Consider the following 24071-nt stretch of genomic DNA (forward strand, 5'->3'; position numbering starts at 1 on the left):
ACAGAGGACGGGACTCTGTCAGCACATTTCTAACTTGTTGCCGATGGATTCGTGAGCAGGAGATCATTTTGGGTAAATAAAAACAGGAAACGATGAAATATGGGGTGCTGGGGACGTTTTGCTGCCGTGGCTCTAGAACAGATATTATTCTTGTTTGATTTTCACGTTTAAAACTCTGCTATCGAGATACCTGCACTCTGAACAGCCTCCAAATATTTTCCACCGCTTCTGTTATTTGTTTCCATCTTTAACTGCAATTTAAAATGATCCATAAAAAGCTCTTCAGAAGTCCTGTTTAACTTAAAGTGTTGCTGATAATGAAAGTGAAGGATGCGGTCTAATCCGGCTTCCTGAAGGTGACCTCTTGAAAGATATTTAGACTGAGCTGCTCGCCACTCTTTGTTGATGCTGAAACTGCTCACTGACACCCACTTCAATGATCTGCAACTTCCTAACAGCAGCTTCACTCTGTTCCAGTTCCTGTTGAAAACAACTGTGTAACTATTGTGTAGAAAACAAAAATCAATCATGCAGAGTGGTCAGTGTTAACGCCTGTACCCAGAGTGTGTGTGTGTGTGTGTGTGTGTGATTGGAGGAGCTCTGGACTGCGGGGCCTCTTACCGGCTGCTGAATACAAAATGATGCTGCTTGGCAAATGTTGTGTGTTGTTTGCGTTTTACTTCAGTTGCCACCAGTGTTGTTCACCTTCACCAATCTGAACAAAAACTAAATCTATTCAAAAATATCTTTTTAGCCAAAGGCAACAAGTTTGACGATCAGTCTTTGTCTTAAATAATATCAGGACACGGCTGGACGACATGGTAAAATAAATTATCTTTCTGCTGTACATGTATATTCTTGCACGTGTGGCGGCCATCATTCATCCCAGCAGCAGCCCTGACAGGGCGTTCAGGTCTCTCATGTACGGGTTGTCGCTGAGGATCCGGTCGATCCGCTGCTTCTGGTCGGGAAAAATGTCGTACAGCTTTCTCTTCAGCTCTGACGTCTCCCCCGGGGATCGCTGCGGAGGGGGCGAGGGCGAGGGGGAAGGGGAGCGACGCGGCGGGTGCCACTCGGGGGGGCCAGAATGGGGCCAGTGTGTGGTGGGGTGTGGAGTCAGGGAGGGAGGGGGCCGCGGTGTGGAGGCGGGGGTTCGGGGAGCAGAGTGGACGGCCTGGACATAAACCGGCTGCTGCTGCTGCTGCTGCTGGGAGAAAGGACGCAGGTCTGGAGGTCTCAAAGGGGGAGGAGTTACAGGAGCCCTCCTGAGGTGGAGAAACAGAACGTGTGTTTCAAACTATTTCGGTCAATCAGCAGTCCCAACATTTGAATGAGGAACATAAATGTACGCAAGAGAAATGAAACAGGTCCGAGCCTTCAGACTGACATGTCAAACACACCTGCTTTCTTTGAGCAGAAAGAAGTCGAGGTGAGGTCCGTTCTTCCCCAGAGGATCATCGGGGATCATGAAGTGATCCTCCACAAAAGTAAACTGAAGCAGCCTGTGAAGGAAGTCATTCAATATGAAGTGAACACAGACGTCTCTCCTCTTCCTCGCCACTTTAAACCATGACTTCAGAAATAAAATGCATCTTCTAATCTCACATATTCACCAACGTTCATTTCATCTGTTGACCCCTGCACTGATAATAACAAAAGAAAAAATGTATGTAGAACAGAAAAGAGTCCTCGTTGTCTCTGTGCTTGCATGGTGCTGTAGAGCAGAATATGTGATAAGCTGATTTAAAATGTTTTATTACTTGACCAATATTGATCCTGGTGATGATGGATTTTCTAAAGACATTTTGGAAAATGTTATATTTTGGTCTTCATCTTTGTATTCAATTAAAGGAGATGTACATCTGAGAGTAAGAACAACAAAAGCAAAGATCTAAAGAGAAGGACACAAAGTGTCTGAGTGCAAACAAACAGCTTCGTCATCATAGTTCAGACAGATCATAACCTCTGTGTGAAGTGAAGCTGAGCCAGAGGGCGGGGCGTTTACATCATGTGTGACTTCATCAAGCTGCTTCATACTCGTTTAAACCTACCAGAATGTTCTTCTCCACTCCTTCAGTGACACCTAACATTCATATTAAGCCCCTCTGGGCAGCAGGTGTAAAAACAGCTTGACAATCACCTCTCTTGAATGATTCTGCGCCACGTGTCCGAGGTGTTGACAAAGTCCCTCAGGTTGTCGTTGGTGACGATGATCCCCTCTGTTTTTTCTGCCAGGTGGAGCAGGAACCTGATAGGCCGAGAGAAAGAGAGAGCGGATTACACACTCAGGAGTTTCCCTGGGTTCAGAGGTCATTTCCACCGATAGAGGAGTGAAAGAGCTGTACAGATGATGAACAGCTTTAAGTTGTAATCTGGACTAAACCTCTCCCCACAATAAGACAACACAACAATCATTGCAAAATGTGCAAAGTCATGGTTTCACCACTTTTTACTAGATAAAGGTTGGCTCAGTAGTTCTCTAAATGTGTGAAATGACTCATCTCTTTTAAAAAGGGTCACACGGGGATATTACAAGGGAGGAGATGAGTTCATTAAGACATGAAAAAATCCCCCCAAATAAATGTATGATTCATTTTAGAGAAGCTGTTCCACTGTGTCGAGCACTGAGAGGGTGCCTGTATCTGTATGTGTGTGTGTGTGTGTGTGTGTGTGTGTGTGTGTGTGTGTGTGTGTGTGTGTGTGTGTGTGTGTGTGTGTGTGTGTGTGTGTGTGTGTGTGTGTGTGTGTGTGTGTGTGTGTGTACCTGTCATCATGTGAGGATATCCTCAGTCCACACACCTCTCGGGACGGAGTGAAGGAGAGCAGTCTCAGGTCTTCCAGCTGGTTTAAAAAATGTTGCTCTGTAATAAAAAAACAAGTGTTGTTGATGGGAGAGCCGATCCTGCAGGATCAAATGTGCACACAGCAACATTATCTGAGGATTCTATAAAAGGCATTAACACACAGCTTTTAATACTGAGAGTGCAATCACACTGCTCCAGGTCGTAATACAACAGCGTGCCTCGTTTACAACACTGATGGAATTTAAAAATAAGTGAAATAAAAGGGACATCTGCACATGGAAGAACAACAAGACTGAGTCCTTTTAGTCAGCAGACTGCAGGTGCATGAACTTTACCAACCGGGCCAAGACCAAGGAAGTGTAGGAGGAAGAGCACAGACCTGAACACTCCACCAGTCAAACAAAGTGGACTTGAACATGTTACAGATGTTCAGTGCCAGAGAGCTGTTTAAAAACGGGCCTTCACTTTGACTATTAACGCATGGGTTAAATTGAATCCATGACTAAAATATCAATGAGCAGGAACTTGAAGAGCAGTCCTGTTTACCTGTGGTGAGCCGGTCTCTCTTCTGACGCCACTGAGGGACGAACACGGTGATCTCCCTGTGGCCCCGCCTCCAAAACGTCTCCACAGCCAGAGCGATTCCTCGACAGGAGAAGAACCGATTCAGGCCATGACTGCAGAAAAGGGCAAGAGAGAAGAAGAGGAGGAAAAGCATGAAGGAAGACTCTGAATTAAGTTTGTGAACATTTTGAAAATCTAAACCTGTGAGATTTGATAACATGCTGAAAATGAAGAAAAGGATTTTTGAAAGATACACAGGGTTTCCCCCTTCATGTGACTCCACACAGGAGACGTTAAGAAGAGGAAAAAAGTTCAGCAGGGATGTGAAACTGTTTTTGAGAAGACCTTTATTTGTGTCAAAATATTCCTCGAATAGTTATTCCAAAAAAAAAAAAAAAAAAAAAAAAAAGCCCATGGCAGAAAACTTCCATAAATGCCCCGACCTCGACTGAAACTTTATCTGCACCTGTACTGATGCTATGCTACAGAGTTGGCATGGAATAAACAGTGTCAAACAAAACAAAACAGAACTCATATCATCATCATCATCATCATCATCATCATCATCATCATCATCATGTGAGTCAGTGTGTCTGTGGTGACGTGTGGGGTCTGCACACACTCGTCACACAGCTGTGAAAAAACTCAAGGGTATCTAGGGCAGAAAAGCCACAGAACTAAACAAACACAAACAGAGGTGAGAAAGTCCCTGAGAGCAGCCAGGAAGCAGGCTGCTGCTGCTGCTGCTGCTGCTGCTGCACGCCGCGCGCACACAAAACACCAGGAAGTCCTCCGCCAGGATTCCTTTCAAAGTGCGTTCTCTTTTTTAAGAATGGCTTTTTCAGCTTTGTGCAATCTGGTCCTTTGTTTGATGCTCTCCACTTAGTTTGAAAGGAAATCATCATCATAAGCTTTGCTCATTATCCTTCCATTGATAGTCTCCTCTATCATTGTTTTTAAAGTCGTCTGTTACACACTTTGTCCTACAGTCGTGATCTGCCACGAATTAACAGCCAACAGGAAGTGGACGCTGAACGCTCAGGCTAAAGCTCCCAGAGTCTGAGGATGATTTTCTGAATGGTCAAACTGGGAACTTAATGAATGGAGCTTCAGTACATTCATCTTTCTGTCTTTTTAGGTCATATGAGTGTATCGGCTCATCTCTTATCAGTGATCTGGCCTTTCGTGAGCTGTGGTAAATCTGAGACGCACACAAAGAAGCTGGAGTCAGAGTAACACTGATCCAGCCACACACACAGACAGACAGACAGACAGACAGACAGACAGACAGACAGACAGACAGACAGACAGACAGACAGACAGACAGACAGACAGACAGACAGACAGACAGACAGAGGGGCGTTTCCACTGAAGCTGGATGTTGACTAAAGTTATCGTTCTGTTATTTTAGGATTGTAGAAACTGTCTGAAACTGTCAAAGTAATGTCCACCAGTTTTACCAAAAGCCCAGGATGACATCCTCGTTTTAGTTTCGTCCAAAACCTGCAGATCTTTATTTCAGTGTCAGGAAACAGGAACGACTGGTTCAGGAGGAACACAGACTTCTTCACACTGTTCAGATAAAGCTCTGTAGCTAATCAATGCAACGCGGTCGGAGCAAAGAACTCCGCGTTCGTACAAAATCTTGGAGGTGCACGACTAGGGGGTTCAGACCCGACCCTCCTCGCGCTGACCGTGGCGTCCGCAAGAAGCATGAATCAGGTTTAAGTGATATTGCAAATTTATTTAGCACCCAAATGTAAAATCTCGTGTGACGCGCCTGTGGGTGGCGACCCGGTCTCTGGGAATCACTGTGCTAATACATTCAGTTTGAGATGATGATTCAGGCCAGAACTTTAATCACGACAGAAGAACAGAACTTCAGGTGCACGAGCTCAAAAAGACGAAAACAAAACAGAAAAGTCAGCACATGATCTGGGTAGAGCGGCCGCACACAGATCATCTACGGACACGTTCACGCACGAAGCCTTCGCTTCTCTTACAACCTTTATCGAAGCCAAAGACTGCCGAGGTTATCAACATTCATCACCATGAAACAAATGTTAGTTTGTGGAGTTGCAGCCACCACATACTCTTTCCATGAATCCAGAGATGGATCCCTTCATAGAGATGGATCACAGTGCTCTGTGTGTTTAGGATCAACCAGTGAGGTCAGGATATGATTGGAAAAAAGACCGGAAGCAGTCAACACCATCAGTAAATCTCATTTCCTCCATGATCATTATTCTTCTTTTCTTCCTTACTTGTCACATTGTTTCAGATTTCTTCTTTCCCTCACTTCCTGTTCATTAGTATAATGCGGGGCGGCTGTGGCTCAGTGGGTAGAGTCGGTCGGGGGTTTGATCCCCACCTCCTATGGCAACGTCTCCGATGCGTCAGCAAGACTCTAAACCTCAAGTGCTCTGTCGGCGGCGTTTGAACATGTGTGATTGGTGGAAGCTCTCTCTGATGGTCTCTTTACCCAGCAGTGTGTGAATGTGTCCGTGTGACCTGCATGAAGCTCTTTGACAGTCAGAAGAGCAGAAACACACGTGTGATGAGTTCATTTCATAGATGAGGCTTAAGAAAGTGGATTTTCTGATGTATGTCGTCGGTATAGTCATACTGGTATGACTCTACAGATTGTTATCTATTGGATGATTTACGCCAACAAGCCTCGGCAGAAATAGATAGATAAGTTAGTAATGACAGAAAAAAAAAAATCTGATTCTTTCATGATGACAACCAAACATGAGAGCGATAACAGAATCCTTCTGTGTTAGACGAGGAAAGTATTCTCTGCGACCTGAACTGACCTTCTCAGGGCAGCAGAACAGACGGCGTTCACTCTCTCAGCACACGTAACTGACTACAAACTTGACTTCTGTGATATAACAAGCGCCACAAGATGTGCTCGTGCTCCAGTGTTTCTATGTGCGGACACTGAAACACACTCTCTACACAACAAGATCATTGTCTGCTTGTGGTTTTGAGGGGAAGTTCCACAAGCTGTTGAAAGAGAAAGTGCTGAATGACACCACAGAGCAGGAAGAGATTACACAAAGGGTGAAATCACCGTGGTAACCTGGACGTAGCCTGCCAGGGAAAAACTCCTCTGAGCTCATTTAAATAACTTGACATGACTTGGTGGCCTTTTTTCGTGACGATCACAGGACATATCCGGATTCTCAAACCTGCACTAAGGACAATGTCTCAGTACAAAAACAAAACACTATTATTACCCATTTGAACACAAGATACACACTTACATGTTTTACACATTTGTTGTCTTTGCTCAAGTCTTAGAGAAAAGACGAGGTAACAAAAGATGATTTAACAGTAGGGCTGGCAGCCTTCAGTCAGTTGGTTGATTGGTCGGTCAATGAGATCTCGTCTGATCAAAATCTCATCTCATGTCTCACTGAGACGAGTTTAATCCATTGGGCCTATTTGCAGGGGTTTGTGACTGTGTGTGTGTGTCTGTGTGTGTGTGTGTGTGTGTGTGTGTGTGTGACTGTGTGTGTGTGTGTGTGTGTGTGTGTGTGTGTGTATCCTGCAGGCCTGATTTCATCCTCCCATTCAGCTGCTGAAGCTTGACTGTAATCAAACTGACCTTTGTTTGTTTTCAGCTGGACACAGTGTCTCTTGTTCTCTGTCTATTTTTGCAAAATGTTCTTTTAATCGATCAGTCGATCTTTATTTGTATCTCCCCCATTCATAACAAATGTAACACTGAGACACTGAACAAAAAGTAGGTCAAAGATTGTACTGTGTTATTGAACATTAGAAAAGAGCAGGTGAGAAGACCAGACTTTGTTTTGTTACTTTGTGCTAGATTACAAAGACTCTTCCATCAAGAGCACTTTAAAGTTACAGACAGGTGAGAAAACTACTATAAAGAGGCAGAAATCAGAACGTATTTTGTAGCTTTTGTCTTTGTTTGGAAGCACTAAGTTCAGGTTCTTGATTTGAGCAGCACGATTTGAGTCGGCCTCACTGTTTGATATTCATCACATCATCACGTTTCTGTGTGGCCCTTTCCCCCCATGAGCCGGGTTGCAACAGAGGGAGACATGATGTATTTTATTTTTCAGTGATGTATCAGAAAAACCAACGAACACATCCATTTAAATATATTTTACTTTGGACTTTTCTATAGCAGAAGAGACACAGACAGGAGCTGACTGAAACCTTGCTGCACCTCTGTGTTTGACACACAGACCATACTTGGGTCCAGGTGTACTACAAGCCGCCCAACACACTGTTTTTAGGCTCTACATTTCTGACAAAATACAACAATGATGAAGCGAGGTTTGGTCAAAGTGAACCCCTACTTCTTCGTTTGGACACATTTCTGGTAAGAGGTGAAGGAGATCAAAGAGTGGGAGTGGTAAAAGGATGTGGTAACAAAAGTGAGAAGTCAAGACTGGGTCATCCAGCATGAAGAGTGAGTCGACACTTCAACCGAGAGTCAGAATCATCCGTGCGTGATTTCTGGATAAAATGTGAAATCACAAACATTGTTGTCATTTTTTTACTAGAACAGATCTCCCTTCTCAAAAACGCCCCGCAGCACGCTACACGCCCACTCTTTACTATCAAGTTGTTACACACGCCTTTTCGATTCACCAATGACAAACACGAGAAGGTGCTGAGTGACAACACGACCTGAATGTGTGGGATTGGTTTTGGTACACCTACAGAAAAAGCTAGCAGCTGCAACGCGCTCAGCAGATGTTTGGTGAAGTTTGAAGCGTGTGACTGAGAGTGTGTGACCTTCAGCGACGACGATGGAGGCGTTTCCTGGAAGGACGAGAGCTTCATGTGAAAAAGAAAAGCCTCGGTGCGTGTTGTGATATCATTTTCATCACAAGTGACAAGAATCTGTATTAACGCTGTGACCTTCTGATTTACTCTGACAATGTTTAGAGGAAGTGAAGCTGCAGAGATGCTTACACAGTCAGTGCATCAACTACGTTTACATGCAGCTATGAGAGTCCTTTTACTTTGTTAGTCCAACCAAAATGGACTTTTCAAAATGCATGCTAACACGTTACTCAGACTGAAGTGGTACTAAGATGTATTTCTCAAAGTCAGACTAGCACAGCTACATAAAGTGGTTTGAGACTGATGGATTCACTCCTCAATCAAACCAAACTGGACGAGGCCTTCTGCGCTCCTTCTGCCCTAGAAGTGGAACAGGGTAGACGCAGACACTAAGCAGACGTTGCTTTGCTCACCGCCTTGAGATAAGCTAGAGAATGTATGAAATGCACAGAGCTATAAAGTTGTCCATGTCCTCACTTTTCGACGCACAACGGCACAAAAAAGCTTTACACAACCAGGGTGTTGTTGTTGAGTGTTTGTGCATGTGAGACTCACGCCATGGCCACGTTGCTGCCATCGATGATGATGTGTCTGAGCTCCTGACGGCCAGGCTCGTTCGGCAGCTTCAGAGAATACGGAGTCCTCAGTGACTGATGGAAACGAGCCAGACCAGTCACAGGGGGCGCCGGGGGGTCGTTTGTGGGCGGAGTCCTTGCTCCCATCCCGTGAAAGCCCATGTGGCTGATTGTTTGATACGCAGAGGCAGAGGGTCTGCTGATTGGCTGAGCTGCCTGAAGAGGAAAACAGGAAAAGACGAGTAAAATAAAGAACAAGAAAAAAAAAAAGATTGGTTCATTTAACCAATCAGAACATCATCTGTCCAGGTGCAAGTTCAATTCATCAAAACAGAGACATCCTTATAACTCATGCTTTTGACTGCACAACATACACTAACAGCTAGAATATGAGGACTGCATGTATGACATGTCTGTCTCTGTTGCACAAAGTAAAAACGACATCCTGCCAAACTCTCAAAAAGGAAACATTTGGATTTTAACTGGTGGGACCAAGTTACTGTCTTGTGCACAATGTCATTATTTTATGGTAACAAGTACCGTAAATTCCGGACTATAAGCCACTACTTTTTTGTCACGTTTTGAACACTGCGGCTTTTACAACGATGCGGCTTATTTATGGATTTTTCTTGGGGGACAATGAGCTTCTGCCGCAAAAACATTTGACCTCGTCACATCGGATCTTAATATCAGATCTTAACACACGGAGAAATATATATGATGCAGCTTTCAAGTTAAAGGCGATCGAGCTGGCTGTCAAAGAAGGAACTAGAGCTGCTGCACGTAAAGTTGAAACTGACAGCGACATCGAAAAAGACACTGAGGAAGTGAGTAATGAAGTGATTCTGAGGCAGTGAATGGATGGACTTTTTCTTGTGAAATGTATTACGGTAATCTTTTTCATCAGCCGTGTTACAGACACTGTTTGATAAAGGATTTCCACTAGGCTTCGTATTTGCGGATGTAGCCGGTAGCCTACGTATTTAATTAAAAGTTAAAACAACGTTTTTGTGTCACGTCTTTCTGTGTAAATCGCTTTGTTACAATGTGGACAGCTGCGGCTTATAATCAAGTGCGGCTTATATATGTACAAATACATTTGTACTTATTTTTTGCCGGTGCGGCTTATATCCAGGTGCGCTCAATAGTGCGGAATTTACGGTAATCATTTCTGCACACAAGTGACATAACGTGTGCACACAATATAATAACCTGTTCTCACATTATAAATATTATAGTTTGGACTTTTTGGGACTTCAGGGGTTAATGGAGAAGAAATCGATGAGAAGAATCTTTAAAACTTTGCTGCTTAAAAAAACAACACTCGTAGTTGAAATAAAAAATGTTATGCTTGTTCAAATTAGTTTGTTTTTTTTGTATGTATTATCAATTAAAGGGCTGAGTGGTAGAAAGTTGGGGGTTTGACCCTCAGCTCCTGCAGCAGCTTGTCTGTGATGTGTCCTTGGGCAAGACCAGGACCAGGACCAGGACTGGAAGGTAATACTCACACTGGGGGTTGAAGCTAAAGAGGTGCTGGTGGCAGTCAGCCACTGAGGCGTGCTGCGCAGCGCTGTCACACTCTCGACTTTCACCGATCCTCCCAAAGTCTGAGTCCCGCCCCTCGCCAGGAAGTCCCTTTGCGAGACGCTGCCTCCTCCCCGTGCCAAGTAGTCGCTTCTGGATCCTGACTGGATGTCAAGATGTGGCGCCGTCATCATGCGGGATGTCCTGCTGTCAGCTGTTTTGGCATTTGCTGTGACGACGTCATCGTCGTCAATGGTAATAATCTCGTAGTGTCCGGCTCCTCCCTGAGCACTCAAGCTCCTCTTTACGATAAAATCACAACAAGTACACCTTCAGTCAATTCAAAAGAAATGATTCTCTTACTTTATAACACCCTGCATTTGGTAACACACATTAGTCATCAATATGAAAGCAGTGACTTAGAACTGAAATGAATAGATATTGTCCAGCAGTCGCTGAGATCACTGAGGCGGGCAGGATCAGCTGACATGAAGTGAGGTGACTAATGAGAACAATAACAACATCGAAGATCTATCAATCAAAAGCTGAGGACATTTGTTGGAAATGACCTGTGTGCCGAGTCAAAGATAAAATGCAGAGAAGGCCGCTTTACAGAACTCCCATGATGCATTTCAATGTTAGAGTCAGGATAAGAGAGATGTTCTAACAGGTGAGATGAAGGAAAGTGTGCATCATCATGTGACAGGTGTTACAAACAGAGCAGTCTTCACCTGAACTGTGATGTTGTCACACATCGGGTCGAACTGAGGGGACACGATACCTTATGAGTTCTGCTCTCCTTGCATCGGGCGACTGTGGACGTGGACGACGATAAGGAGGACGAGGTGGAGGAGGGAGCGTCTGAGGAGCGCACAGAGTTCAATCGTCTTTCTTTGTCCCCTTCCTTTGGCCCCTCCTTTTCATATCGCTTCGTTTCCTCAACGATTTTCTCCAGGACGAGGAATGTGTCTTCTGTCTGTCCCGTCTCCTTGACGACACGCTCCACCACTTCCTGCTGGTAACCCATGGTTCTGAAGGACATAAGTTTTATTTGCTCTAGGAGTGGTGTTGATGACTTACAGGATATGTTGACATTTTTTACAGCTGTCATAAAAAAAATACTTCCCTTTCCAAATGTAAATAAACACTACTGATAAACAAATCAATTCTCTTACATGTAATCTCTGTGTTTAGCATAGTTTAATACCTGAAGAAATTGACCAAGCAGCGTAAGTTGGTTTCAGGGCTGACCGCCTCCCCGTCGTCTGAGACTCCCTCACTGGAGTCCAGCGTGATTGGACCGACTGTGTTTGCTTTTCCTGAAGAGGAGAGGGACGCGGACGCAGACGGGGTTTTGGATCTACAGCTGCTGCTGCTGCTCCCTCGCCCGTCTCTGTCCCTCTGTCTGTCCCTCTCTCTCGCTCTCTCCGGCGACTCGTCCCTTCGTTCCAGAGAGTACTGTCTCTTTGTGTCTCGAGTCTCGCTCTCGGACGAGCGCCGCTTGTGTGAGGGACGAGTGCCGTTGAGCAGGGCGGTTTCAGAAGCCGAGCCCAGCGCTCCTCCTGCTTTTCCTCCACCGCCCAAGGACGTGGCTCCGGCCCCTCTGTCCTCGAAGCTGGTGTCCAGGATGCGGTTGGAGAGCTCTGTCACCGGAGTGCTGCTCTTTGAGCGGTCCTGGTCCACCTCTGCCATGCTGGGGTGAAGGGTCTTGTTGAGCTAAGAGAGGAATCAACAGGAAGCACATCACTAAAAAAGAAGAGCTGAAGAGTCCCTCAATCTTGACCACTTGTTTAGGTCAGGACTGATGACATATTTCCTGACATGCCGACGTGCTTCTCCCTTTCCGACCGGAGTTTGTGTTACATTTTTGAAAGGTCTTGAACTTCCTGGACAACTCCTCAGATCATGTGACTTGTTCTTTACCTTTGCTGCTGTTTCATCGCTTGTTCTTATTAAGACGCTTTAATACATCTGTTACATTTGATCAAGTAACACTCACAGGTTTGAAACTGAACAAATGATGGTTACAAATGTGACAACAAAAAGTGTTTGTATAAATGAGCACAGCATACAGGGACATTTGTGTTTTACCGTGTGATCACAGTTTACTCGTCTCAGTACGTTCATCGGCCCTGACATGCGACTAAAACATGGTATAATACCATAACATCGTCCATGTCAGGAGTTAGGAAACAGGTTTCCTGCTTTGTTTAGTCTCATATGAAGAATAAAACGCTGCCTTGTTGTGACTAACAGAGATCTCCTGCAGCCGAGGACAAACACGCCATCACAGCATCATCAGCGGAGGCAGCAAAAAGGACTGGACAAGAGTTTACTTTCCTCTATATTAAAAGGGACCGTCTTCCAATATCCAAGGTGACAATTATTTGCAGGCTTGAGAATTTGGAAAACACTCAAATCAAATGTCTTGCCCTTTTTTTTCACAAACAGGAGAAGATGTGAACATTCATTTTTATAAATACAACAACCAAAAGCTCGAGGTCAGGTTCACAACCTTCTTCTGACACACTGGACCTGACTCAAGTCTGTCAGCCCCAAACCTCCAAAACACATCCAGCTTTGTGCTCCAATGAATTAGTTTTCTATCATGTAATTGTTTTTTCTGCTTTGTGGAAAGTTAACATTCATTTAAGATCACATCTGATCTTTTATATGTACATCACAGAGGAGAGACAAAGACTCTTCTTTTGACTATAACCCTCAGTGTCCTGTGTTCAATATGTGAATACATAAACATTTCAGGCGAGCCCAGCCTGCTCGAGTGCATCTTTAGAAGTTCTGTCAGAAAACAACCATGACTGGTAGAAAAGAAAGGCCAGCTGACATCGGACCTGCAGACGGTGTTAAATAAGGAACAGATAGGTTTAATGTTCCGTTGAGTTTTGGTTATAGAAGAGCAGCGATTTGTTTCAAACTGGATTACAGCAGAAAACTGAATCTTTGAGGTGCCAGGGATTTGGGTGTAGTTCTGAGGATCAGCTGACATGAAGTGTCAAACACTGTATGAAGTGAAGAGAGTTGCCGCCTTTTAACAATATGTAGGAGTGAATCTGCTGCGTAGGAGCGTCAGACCCACCGTGACTGAAACATCCTTTTCTCTAAGTCCTGCAGGACGGCAGTCGATCAGTCTGTAGGGACTTCAGCCCGGTGCGGATCAAGTCTGGATTTTGTTCTGGTAGCTGGAGAGGTGCCGATTATCTTTCTGAGCCCTGCTGATGTGCCCTCAAGCAAGGCACTGAACCCCAAAAACTGCTCAGGTGCTCTTTTTCTGAGCAGCCTAACGTGTGTGCGCGTGTGACATGTCACCATAACAGAATGTCAAGGTAACTTCCTCACCAGCTCCAGGAACTCATCCAGATGTTACTCCTTTGATTCTTTGACTCAAAACGGTCAGTTGGGATTTAAATGTAAATATGTGTAAATGAAGGCGTTAACACTTGCTTATATGGACATTTTCTCAAAGCATGACAGAAGAAACTGACAGCAGCACAGTTCACGATGACACTAAAAGGAAGAATGTGGGACGTTTTGATCCAGTACATATCGTCCTCGAGCGCCAGCACCAAACCAAAACAAACACATCACACACCTCCAACCCGTCTCCCCTCGAAGGACTCATGAATTACAACGCACCATAATCAAGCACAAGCGGGTGGAAAATCTGCACAGATGCCCATGGCCTGCACTGTTGTGTTAGCAGGCTAATGTTAGCACTCCCAGCGTCACATTGAACATACGGTGACACAGAATGATCGAGATCTAAACGAATAAACAGTGAGTAGGCTATGTTAGTCCTTTCTCTAAAACAGCCTTTACACATAAGGGTCCGTGTAATCATGATGTAAACACGGCCCGACAACTGCAGCTGAATGACTCACTCATTGTGGACAGTCATGACTGACATATACACAGGAGGATATATTTATGTGTAAAATGTTGAACTGCTTCCTTCAAACTTTGCACACATTGAAACAAATCGAGATTTGGAGACTTATATGTGTGTACACACACACACACACACACATATATATATATATATATATACATATATACATATACATATATATACATATATATACATATATATATATATATATATCTCCCTCTGGGCTGCATCAAACAGTTTTCAGGAAAAGCAACATGATTCCTTGGCTTGTGATGCCAGAACAGATCAGATGAGCGTTTTTTATCAAGAGTTCAGAGTTTGTGTTCTTTAGTCTCTCGAGTCAGAAGTTCACTTCCTTCCTCTTTTTCATCACTCGGCGTGTGATGAAAAAACTGTGGGGGGTTTTTTTCTTCGATGAACATTTACTTAATCATATAACTATGTAACATTCACCTACTGCTGTAAAGTCTGTGAATGTGACGTCTCAAGGCCTTAAACAAAAGAGCACAAACACTTTCGCCCACCGCTGTCAAAGATCCTCCCACCAACTCTGAAAGGTCCCAATGTGCTGCTGACAATCTTCAGTAAAGTTTTAGTGGTGATGAAAAGCAATATTTCTTAAAGTTGACACTGACCAGTGGGGATGTGTTGGTGGTGGTGGGGCTGTGAGCCAGTCCCAGTAACTCCTCCTTCAGGGCACTGGGCAGCAGGAGCAGCTCCATAGTGTACTTATCATCGCGTTCCTCCACAAAGGACTTGAATGCTCGCTTCACTGCCGGCTCTCTGTCGCTCGGGAGACTTCGCTTCTCCTGGACACAAGAAGAAGACACGTACTAAGATGTGCTGTACGTCCCAGTGTCACACTTTAATGTGTCGTCTCCCATTTTATAAACGGGGCAACTTTTGATCTGATGCGTTTATTCACAGTGTTGATTACACTCTGGGCTGATCACTGGTTTGGTTTTTAATATCAGAAATAATTAAAGGTGTCCACCAAATATTTATTTATATAGAAGTCTATCAAATATTTATTTCCCAATGCCTGATGGGAAGTCTCCAAAGCCGAGGTCGCGTACACAGAATTATTATTATTTTTTTAATAATGACAAAAAAAAAAAATCTGAAGACTGTCCATCATTTTGACAGATTAAAAGACTGAGGGTTCGGGCACTTACATTAATAATGCAGGAAAATCCTTCACAACATTACAAAAATGTTTACAATGCCACAGTGTGTTTACAGGACAGACTGAGCTCTCATCTCAGCCATCGACTGTTTCTCATTATGAGCAGGAAGGTAAGACGATGGGTAACAGTCGGTCTGAATGATGGACAGCGAGAAGGTAAAATGTAACCTCTGCCTCAAAGTCTCACTGCTTCACACCAATCACGCAAAAGCTCAAGGTGGAACATAAAAAACGATATTAATGTTCACATACATTCTGAAGTCCAACCCTTAATGTTGCTGTTGATTGAATTAATGTTTGTTTCTAAGGATTCGACTGGTCACTGGGATTTAAAAAACTGCTTACGTCCCTAAAGTCCTCCATGTTCCTACTTTAAAAGTATGAATAGCTCATTGATGGCCTCACCTGGAATAGTGCTACAAACTGCTGAACTCTGCTCTGCGCCATCACGACAGGTTCGGCCCGGCCCAACAACCTCAGGTGGCCCGGCTCAGGCACCAGAACCTCAGCGCTCGTGTCCCGTATGAGCCTGTCCAGGAAGAGGCCCCGAGCACCAGCAAATATGCAATGCATGTCCACTGGGTAGCGCTCTTCCTTCTGCAGTTCGGGGTCACAGAGTCCTCGGACAAATTCCTGCACGGCAAGGAGAAGAAATATTGTCACAGCATGTCACTGAGCAACAGAACATTTATTTTTTAAAAAACAGCCAAGGAGGCGCAGAGGGCCTTGTAGTTATCTAGTGCCTCATGCACAGAGGCCATAGTCCTTAAAGTACGAGCTCTCCTTTTCCAGCAGCGTGTCTTTCCCCCTCTCTCGCCGCAGTAACCTTCTCTATCACACTCAAAGGTTTCTTTCACAGTGCTAGTGCACCAGTCGAAGGATCCAAACGTCATCAGCCCCTCACACTGAAGTATCCTCCATGTGGTACATTTACTCGGGGGCTGGCAGGAAACAAACTGCAGGTAAAGTTGGGGTGAAACATTCACCTGTTTGGATTCACATGATGCCTGAAAATGTCAGGAACGTTGAGGAAGTTTTGAGAACAGATTGAACAAAATCAACAAAATCTGAACAGATTGTATTTAGTTTGAGGTTTTTTGCCAGTCTGGACAGAAAAATCAACATGAGATCTGATTTTTTCCCAAATCTGATTCAAACCCCATACTGAGGTGATTTTGAATCTGATTTAAATCTGATCCGACTCAATCTGAACGTCTCGGTCATTTCAGTAGATCTGACAAGCCAGAAGTCAGCTTTGGTCTGTGAAAGAAATACAAATATGGAGCACAACAACAAGATTGTTTGAGTCAGAAATAGAAACACTTCTCTGTCATCCATTTTGCTGTCCTATTTCCTGAGTGTAACCTGTTACCATAGATCAATCAATGTGGATCAGACCTCGTCAATACAGACAGGAAGATCACATCTGGTAACCTGTAACTTCTAATGTGGACACTCAGTCAGATCAGATTCTGAGCTGATTTGGGGAAAAATGGGATTCTGGTGGCAGCCTTAGTCCAGATGCTGTCTCTGAAGAGATTTTCACCACATCATTACGATTTCTGGTTTACACCAATTTGTTTGCTTTAAAGCACTCAGTCAATCAGGGACATTTTCAGTGGTGGAAAAAAGTTCAGAATAAAACGCCGACTTCGTAAAGACCATCTCTCATTCTCACTAAAACTCAAATTCATACACTGAGGTCTGATCATAAATGTATCCAGCAATAACCAACTGATCTTATAGGGATATTAGACAGCACACACACACACGCCCATATACACACTGACATGAGAAGACATGAGTGCAGTGACACAGTCTGTGTTTCTCCTCCTGTATGTTGACATGTATTAGTGTGTCTGAGGTCTGAAGATGGGCTTTTCTTGCTGGCCATCAGTGACGACCGAGCAGTCCAACAACATGTCGACCTATCGGTGCAGCTTCAGGTGAAAGCTTAGAAAATCTCTGGGAAACTGTACAATTAATTACAGTTAATGGGGCTGATAACATAAAATGTTATCATCAGTTCAGAGACGTGTTTGCTGAAGAGCAGTAACGCTGACACATGCTGAAACTAAACACTTGTCACTGATTCAGGGAATCTCCTGGCCATAGAAAATGTTCGGATGATTCAGCCGCACGCGGGCGCGGTAACTTCCTCGTAGATTTCTGACACACATTCTTCAGGTGTTAGTGTGTGAAATGAGAGGTGGGTCAGTACTGAGAATGCTAAATGACTCAATTATGACGCAGAGTGAGGAAAAGAAAAGGGTGCTATACTTGAAAGACAAGCTGATCTCAAATCTTTGGGAGTGGCCTCTAAAATAAGACGATCAATTAAAAGAGATTCAAACAGATGATGTAGTTCCTTTCACAGTCAGATACAGTAAATGAGAATCTGTCGTTTCACATTGTTATTGCCGGTGCAGTGAGAAGCCAGGTACACTATTTCACGGACTGTTTACAGAGACAGTAATGATGACACGGACTGTTTGAATCATGAGAAGCGTTTTCCCCCTGAGAAACAGCATGGGAAGTATGGCAGTGATTTCCCAAAGTAGAGGAAGCCAAAAGACAAAACTTGATCAAAATGTAATGGTTCACCTTCTGTGTTGACTGGCAGAGCACGGAACAGCTGTTTACTGTGGGAGCGACGAGAGAGAGAGAGAGAGAGAGAGAGAGAGAGAGAGAGAGAGAGAGAGAGAGAGACCGAGAGAGAGACCGAGAGAGAGACCGAGAGAGACCGAGAGAGACCGAGAGAGACCGAGAGACCGGAGAAGCAGAAGTGTGAAAACATTCTTGTGCGGGAAATTAGTGGGGGGGTGAAAATGCTGACTTTCTGCACATGTAAATGTAGTGAATCATATCTTTATGCACCTCTGAGTCGATTGCCCTTCACATGGACGTCTGTGTTTCCAGCTGAGATTGTTTTTGATTATGAGATTCAATCACATGACACGCTTTTTACACAGGAGTGCTGACACACTGACCCACAATCTGTTATTTAGCAGGGAGGGAGCCTGCAAGAGCCATGAAAGATGGCCTTCAGAAAAATACACAGTGTATCATTCAGTGTGTTAGATAAACATTTGAATAATTCTATATACATGATAAGATGACTGCTGTAATCAGAGGTTCATGTGGATCTGAAATTCACTCATTAATACACAAAAAACAGACCACATGACGTTATCGTTAGTTTGCAGTCAGTAGGAGTCGTTTTGTCTGGGTGAGTTGCGTAAACGAGACCGGCGCAACAAACTGTCCTTGATTTTCATGTCCTCCATCACTCAAGAGAGGTTTGTGAATTGAGAAACTAAGAAAGTACAACATTGTGTAATACCTAGTATCCACATGTCCTGGAAGAAAATGTAAAAAATAGATCATTAAATTAAAAAAAAAGACAATTCAAAGAGCTGAAAAGTTTGTGGAATACGGACGAACCAAAAACACAACATGTAAGGCCTACGCACAAGACTTTAAGAACCAAAGTGTACAGAGTCTGACCTCCATTTACCAAAAGATGTAAGCGTAAGCCTGTATTTAAATACACAACATGCACTCACTCGTCATTATGAAACTGAAACAATCCAATAATGCGTAGTCATGACGTCTTTTAGTAGCAAAAGTGTTCAATCTCAGCCACTGACAGCTCTGTTGCACATAATAAACACACACAATCTAATGTCCTTACTTTGTTTAATATTAACCATGTCAATAGTGTGGTTACTTTATCAGAGCTTTCACATACCCGTTACCCTCATATCTGATATTTCATTCATGATTTGTGTCTTAAAAAATCTATTTATCTACTGCAGATGTGGAGACTTTAACTGAAGAGACTTTCATTATCCAACTCTTTCAGATTGAAGTTTGTACTTTGTTAGAGAGGAATATTCCAGACTATTTACAGTATTGATTAAAAACATCATCCCAGCACTGACATGTTATTTTCTGGATGTGCTTTTAAGATGTTGGTTAAAGGAGCAGACTAGAGCCAACCACAGTCTGACACTGACCCACCTTCAGACAGTGTGACTGATTTCATGAAGACAACACTGTGTCACAGTTGGCTGCATGTTAACCTACAGATGTGAAACAGCCTGACAGAAGCTCACCTTCGCCTTGGACACGTCCTCTCCGTTCCCTCGGAGCTGCAGCCATATCTGCCGTGATGTTTTACCACAGTGCGGCTGTCCCGTGTGGTCTAATAGTCCAATAATGGTGAACGTCACTTTAAAAACCTGTTCAACTCGAGGTCTGGCGCACTTCAGCTCCTCTTCTTTATCCTCCAGCACGGTAAACTCGTCCACGGTGGGGCTCTCTGGCGGCTGCCTCACGGCCGACGCAGGGAGCCTGCTGGCCGGCTGCTCCGGGCACGTTAGCTCGGTGACTCGTCTCATTCCAAGGAGGGGCCGCGTTGTTGACATTCCGCCTCGCGCTTGGACCGTCGCTCCTGACAACCACGTCTCAGTGTTCAAGCCTTGCGGTGCAGTGCAGAGACTCTGCCGTGTTCATGGTCTCTCTCGGTGTGTATCCAACGCGGCCAGGCGACGTTTAGAGACTCTTAACGACATCAACACGGAGGTACAGCTAGCTTACCTCAGGAAGCCCCAAGTGACGTATCCGGAAAGTCCCAGCGATTACGTCATCAAAACACGACAGCGTAGCGTGCTCCTCGCAGCGAGATCATTTATCTGTGACGGTGTGTTGTGAAAACAAACCAGCAGAACAAACGCAGCGTGAGCTACGTTCATACGACATTATAACCCTAGTTGAAGATGCAGTGAGATTAGCATGACATGCTTGTATCACACCAATAAGTGCAAAGAGAGTCAAGAAGAGAGTCCGTCCGTATTTTAACATACTTATGTATTATTATTATTATTATTATTATTATTTATTTATGGTTTATTTGATAGAAATACATACTATAGCCTATCTATATAAACTAAAAAAAACAAAACAATTCAATGCAAGTTTAATACTGTTAATAGCGGCTCCTAAACTCAATTGTATAATAAAACTGTTAAAAAAATAAAAACTCAACGTCTGTCAATCATAGACGATATCCCTGTGATGGAAAATAAAATACAGGGGATAAGCGACAAACAATAACTGATGTGTAGAAAAATATGTAATCCCGATCAGATCAGGTTCAGAGTGTATGTGACACTCTGTGTCATTTGTTTAATATTTGTCGAGACATTATTTTTGCCAGAATGTTGTTCAATGTTGTTTTATGTAAAATAAAATATAAATGGAAAAAAGGGGGGTAAACTATAGGTAAACTGCGTACACAATATAAATTAAGAAATGTTGCTGTGACATTGCTTCCAAATGTTTACATGAATACATGCTGACCATAAGCATGATTTTGTGGCTCTCTTAAGTGTGGTGACGTTTACAGTAAGTTTCTTGAGCTCAGGTAACCAGTTCCACTCCTTTCATAAAACAAGCGAATCAACTAAAGAGATGTTTCAAAATGAAACTTTAAAAATTGCCACCTGAGGCTGCTCAGTATTTTCTCATGGCATGTGGACGTATACAGGTCGGGAGATGAGCACCCCCTTGTGGTTGTACTTAGTAATTGCAGATTACATTAATTTCATTTGTTTTTAAAGCTCCATGATAAATGATGTGTGAACTTTGATTTGTTTAACTGATAAGTCAGAAAATGATCTGAACCACATAAATCCAACATCTACAATAGGGCTGCATAGAGTGTATGTTCACTCTGCTTTTTTGTTGCAAAATGCAGTTTAACACCTGATGCACACCATACTGAATATTAACAAGGGTTAAAAAAAAACACCTCGTTTTGCTGGCAAGTATGACTTTTTTAACTTGTTGTTTTGCAGTGTCAAAAGATGAATTTAAAGAGAAAAGAAAAGGGTGAATTCTCAAGAGAAGCGACCTTGAACTAGTGATTCATGGCGAGTTAAATAAGAACTTCTAGACATTTAGAGTAATTTACGAAATGGTTAATGGAAAGCATGTTTTAAAGAGATCAAATTTTTAACCAGTGTGAGTGTGACAACCTGCATGTTCGTGTGGTTGACAACTTAAGAGACTTCACAGTTGTATTCAAAGATATTCACAGTTAAAGCTATTTCATAGCATTTAGCATCTGTTAATTCATCTGGGCCATTCACTATTTTTTTGAAAAGCAAGGATCTCATCAATCATTTCTATTGTTCAGGTCCTTCAAACAGCCCAAGCTGAATTCCACACCTTCTCCCTACCTGATTTCCGACTCTTTTCAATGTCCCATCTCTGTATAACAGACATAAAGCCCCAAAATAAAAAGTGAAAAAAAAAAAATAATAATAATAATATAAAGGAACTGAGTGTCCATCCTTCCATTATCTATATCGCTTTTCCTGTTCGGCAATGTGGGGAGTTGGTGCCAATCCGAGCTGAGAGGCTGAAAGGCACGTTGGACTGTTTGCCAGTCAAGCACAAGGCTGACATAAACAGACAGAAAACCTAAACCCCAGAAAACTAAAGAGCATGTCTTTGGACTGAGGAGAAAGCTAAAATACCTGGCGAGAACTCACACATGCCCAGGGAGAACACGCAAACTCCACCAAGAGAGGCCCTGAGTGATGGGCATCCTTACCTAACCAGGTCGTTGTGAAGCAACGTTGCTAACAACTGAACTTCCATGCAGCCATAGTAAACAGGGCACGAGCATTATAATTGTTTCTGGTGATGATGTCAGATAAGAGGGATTGTCTTGCATTCCTCAGTCTTGAATTATAAACGTGAAGTGTTTCTTTGTAGACGTCATTTACACCACCTGTGTTCAGCTTTTCAACACTCCCTTTTTCCATTTCTTACCAGCGTCAAATTACTTTTTCTTACCAGAGACAACCTTCACCGCAGTGGGAGCAATAACATTTGTGACTCACTGACTGAGCCACAGGACAGGGCAGGTGTGGAAGAGACAACCTAGCTTAAAAAAAAAAAAAAAAAAAAAAAGGGTGTATCAGTGATACACCGTTTTGTGATCACTTTGTTTGAAGACTTCTGTACACTGATATAGTACTCTCAATTAAAACACAGGAGTGATCAGAGAGGGAAATGATTAAGTCCTGAGTGTGTCCTCTATTGTGTGTGTGCTCTGTCACGTGTTGAGTCAGCCCAAAGCCATCCACAGTGTAACACAGTTCCTTAGCTCCTCTGTCCTCGCGGTTATCAACATGAATGTTTAAATCACTAACAAAAAATAACACAGTCAAAGTCAACACAGATCACAGACAGCAGTTCAGTGAAATCGTTGAAAAAGTTTGCACAGTATTTAGGTGGCCTGTAAATATTTAGGAACATGACTCTGGGGGTGGATCTGAAGGGCCGTATAGTAAAAGAAGCAACATTTCCAAGAGATAATTGCTGACATTGGAAGGAGGCCAGACGAGTCTCGTAGACAAAATAATAAATAAAAGGAAATCCTGTGCAGGCAGGAAGAATAGTGGTATTCTTTCTTTTACTCTATGTCTATTTCTCCTCTTGGTGATTAACATTTACATTTTAATAATGTAGTTTTAGCTACCCATTCAAAAATTGTTAGTTACGAATGAATAAATTAAGGCAACTACTGATCAGATAAAAAAAATCATTCAAATTAACTGTTCATGTTTCTTACTGCCACACAGTCCCTAAAGTCACGACTTTTATTTCAACTAGGTGTTGAAAAGTAAAGTCCAGTGTCCGCTTGAGGCCGGCTGCAGAAGCACCAGAAGTCAGATAAAAAACCCATTAAAAAAACTGGGACAGGGGGAAATGGAAAAAGATGTAGGAAGAAGGATTAGGGACAAACATGGGGAGGAAGGTATCCGTAGCAGTCTATTGTGATATTTTGACAAACTTTGTTTTTCACAGTAACAATGCATGTGACAATTAGCGGGGCAACAAAAGTGTATGCTGCCAGGTGGGGCTCCCTTTGGGATGTTTCCTAATGCTACTTTGAAAAGTGCACATTTGAGGCAACTCCTTTTGTTTGTGAGCCCTCAGGGGTCTGGTCTGGGGGCCCAAGCAGTTGCCTGTTTATAAGCAGTGTCTCTGACCGTGCTTTTTGTGTCATTTGACCGCAAGGGATAACAGGTTTTATTTTGCAGAGCCACTGCACACGACCAGTTTGTGAAGGGACACCTCGTCTCGCTTCACCTGTCATTTGTTGTCTCAAGTTTAGGAGCATTTCTCGAAAAAAACCAGCATCCCATAAGTTTAGGCAAATACAAAACAAATAGTGTGATAACAAATAAGGCATACAGGTAAGAGACAATATACATGTAAGATTTAATCATACCAACAGCGAGAGAATAAATTAGTGCACTTTTACAGAAGAAAACCCTTCATGTTGTTTCGGGTGTTAAATAACAGTCACCCAGAGTAATTGTAAATGGTAAATCAATTTTTTAGTGTTCCGACCACTTAAAGTGATTTTACACAGCATGCCACAGCAACACATTCACACACTGATGGACACTTTAGCAACCTCTGCCACGGTGTGTGAATGTGTAATCACAGTCATACACATTCACACTCTGCCAATGAAGAAGTAAAAGCAACTTGGGTTAAGTGTCTTGTAGCAGCAGGAGCCGGGGATCAAACCCTTGACCTTACAGTACAGAGACAACCAACTCTACCACTCACCCACAGCTGCCTCGGGACTAATGCAC

At 43.3% G+C, this 24071-nt stretch overlaps 1 protein-coding gene across 1 annotated transcript; it reads right to left on the bottom strand.

Moving 5' to 3' along the window:
* Positions 1–658: 658 nt before the first annotated feature.
* Positions 659–20070, bottom strand: n4bp1 (nedd4 binding protein 1). Its single transcript, XM_079346869.1, has 12 exons — positions 19506–20070; positions 15793–16020; positions 14837–15010; positions 11502–12010; positions 11076–11325; positions 10279–10596; positions 8751–8986; positions 3351–3481; positions 2765–2861; positions 2141–2248; positions 1401–1502; positions 659–1265 (listed from the first exon to the last, which is right to left on the bottom strand). The coding sequence occupies exons 1-12, from the start codon at positions 19815–19817 to the stop codon at positions 881–883; spliced, it is 2850 nt and encodes a 949-aa protein (XP_079202995.1). The 5' UTR covers positions 19818–20070; the 3' UTR covers positions 659–880.
* Between the last annotated feature and the right edge of the window lie 4001 nt (positions 20071–24071).

The sequence above is a fragment of the Symphodus melops genome, assembly GCF_947650265.1.
Source record: "Symphodus melops genome assembly, chromosome: 6".
Classification (NCBI taxonomy): Eukaryota; Metazoa; Chordata; class Actinopteri; order Labriformes; family Labridae; genus Symphodus; species Symphodus melops.

Coding starts and splice junctions, on each gene's coding strand:
- n4bp1 (XM_079346869.1), bottom strand. CDS start 19,817: ATGTCAACAACGCGGCCCCTCCTTGGAATGAGACGAGTCACCGAGCTA. Junction 15,011..15,792: donor AGTTTGTAGCACTATTCCAG/GTGAGGCCATCA, acceptor TCTTGTGTCCAG/GAGAAGCGAAGTCTCCCGAG. Junction 11,326..11,501: donor TGCTTGGTCAATTTCTTCAG/GTATTAAACTAT, acceptor TATGTCCTTCAG/AACCATGGGTTACCAGCAGG.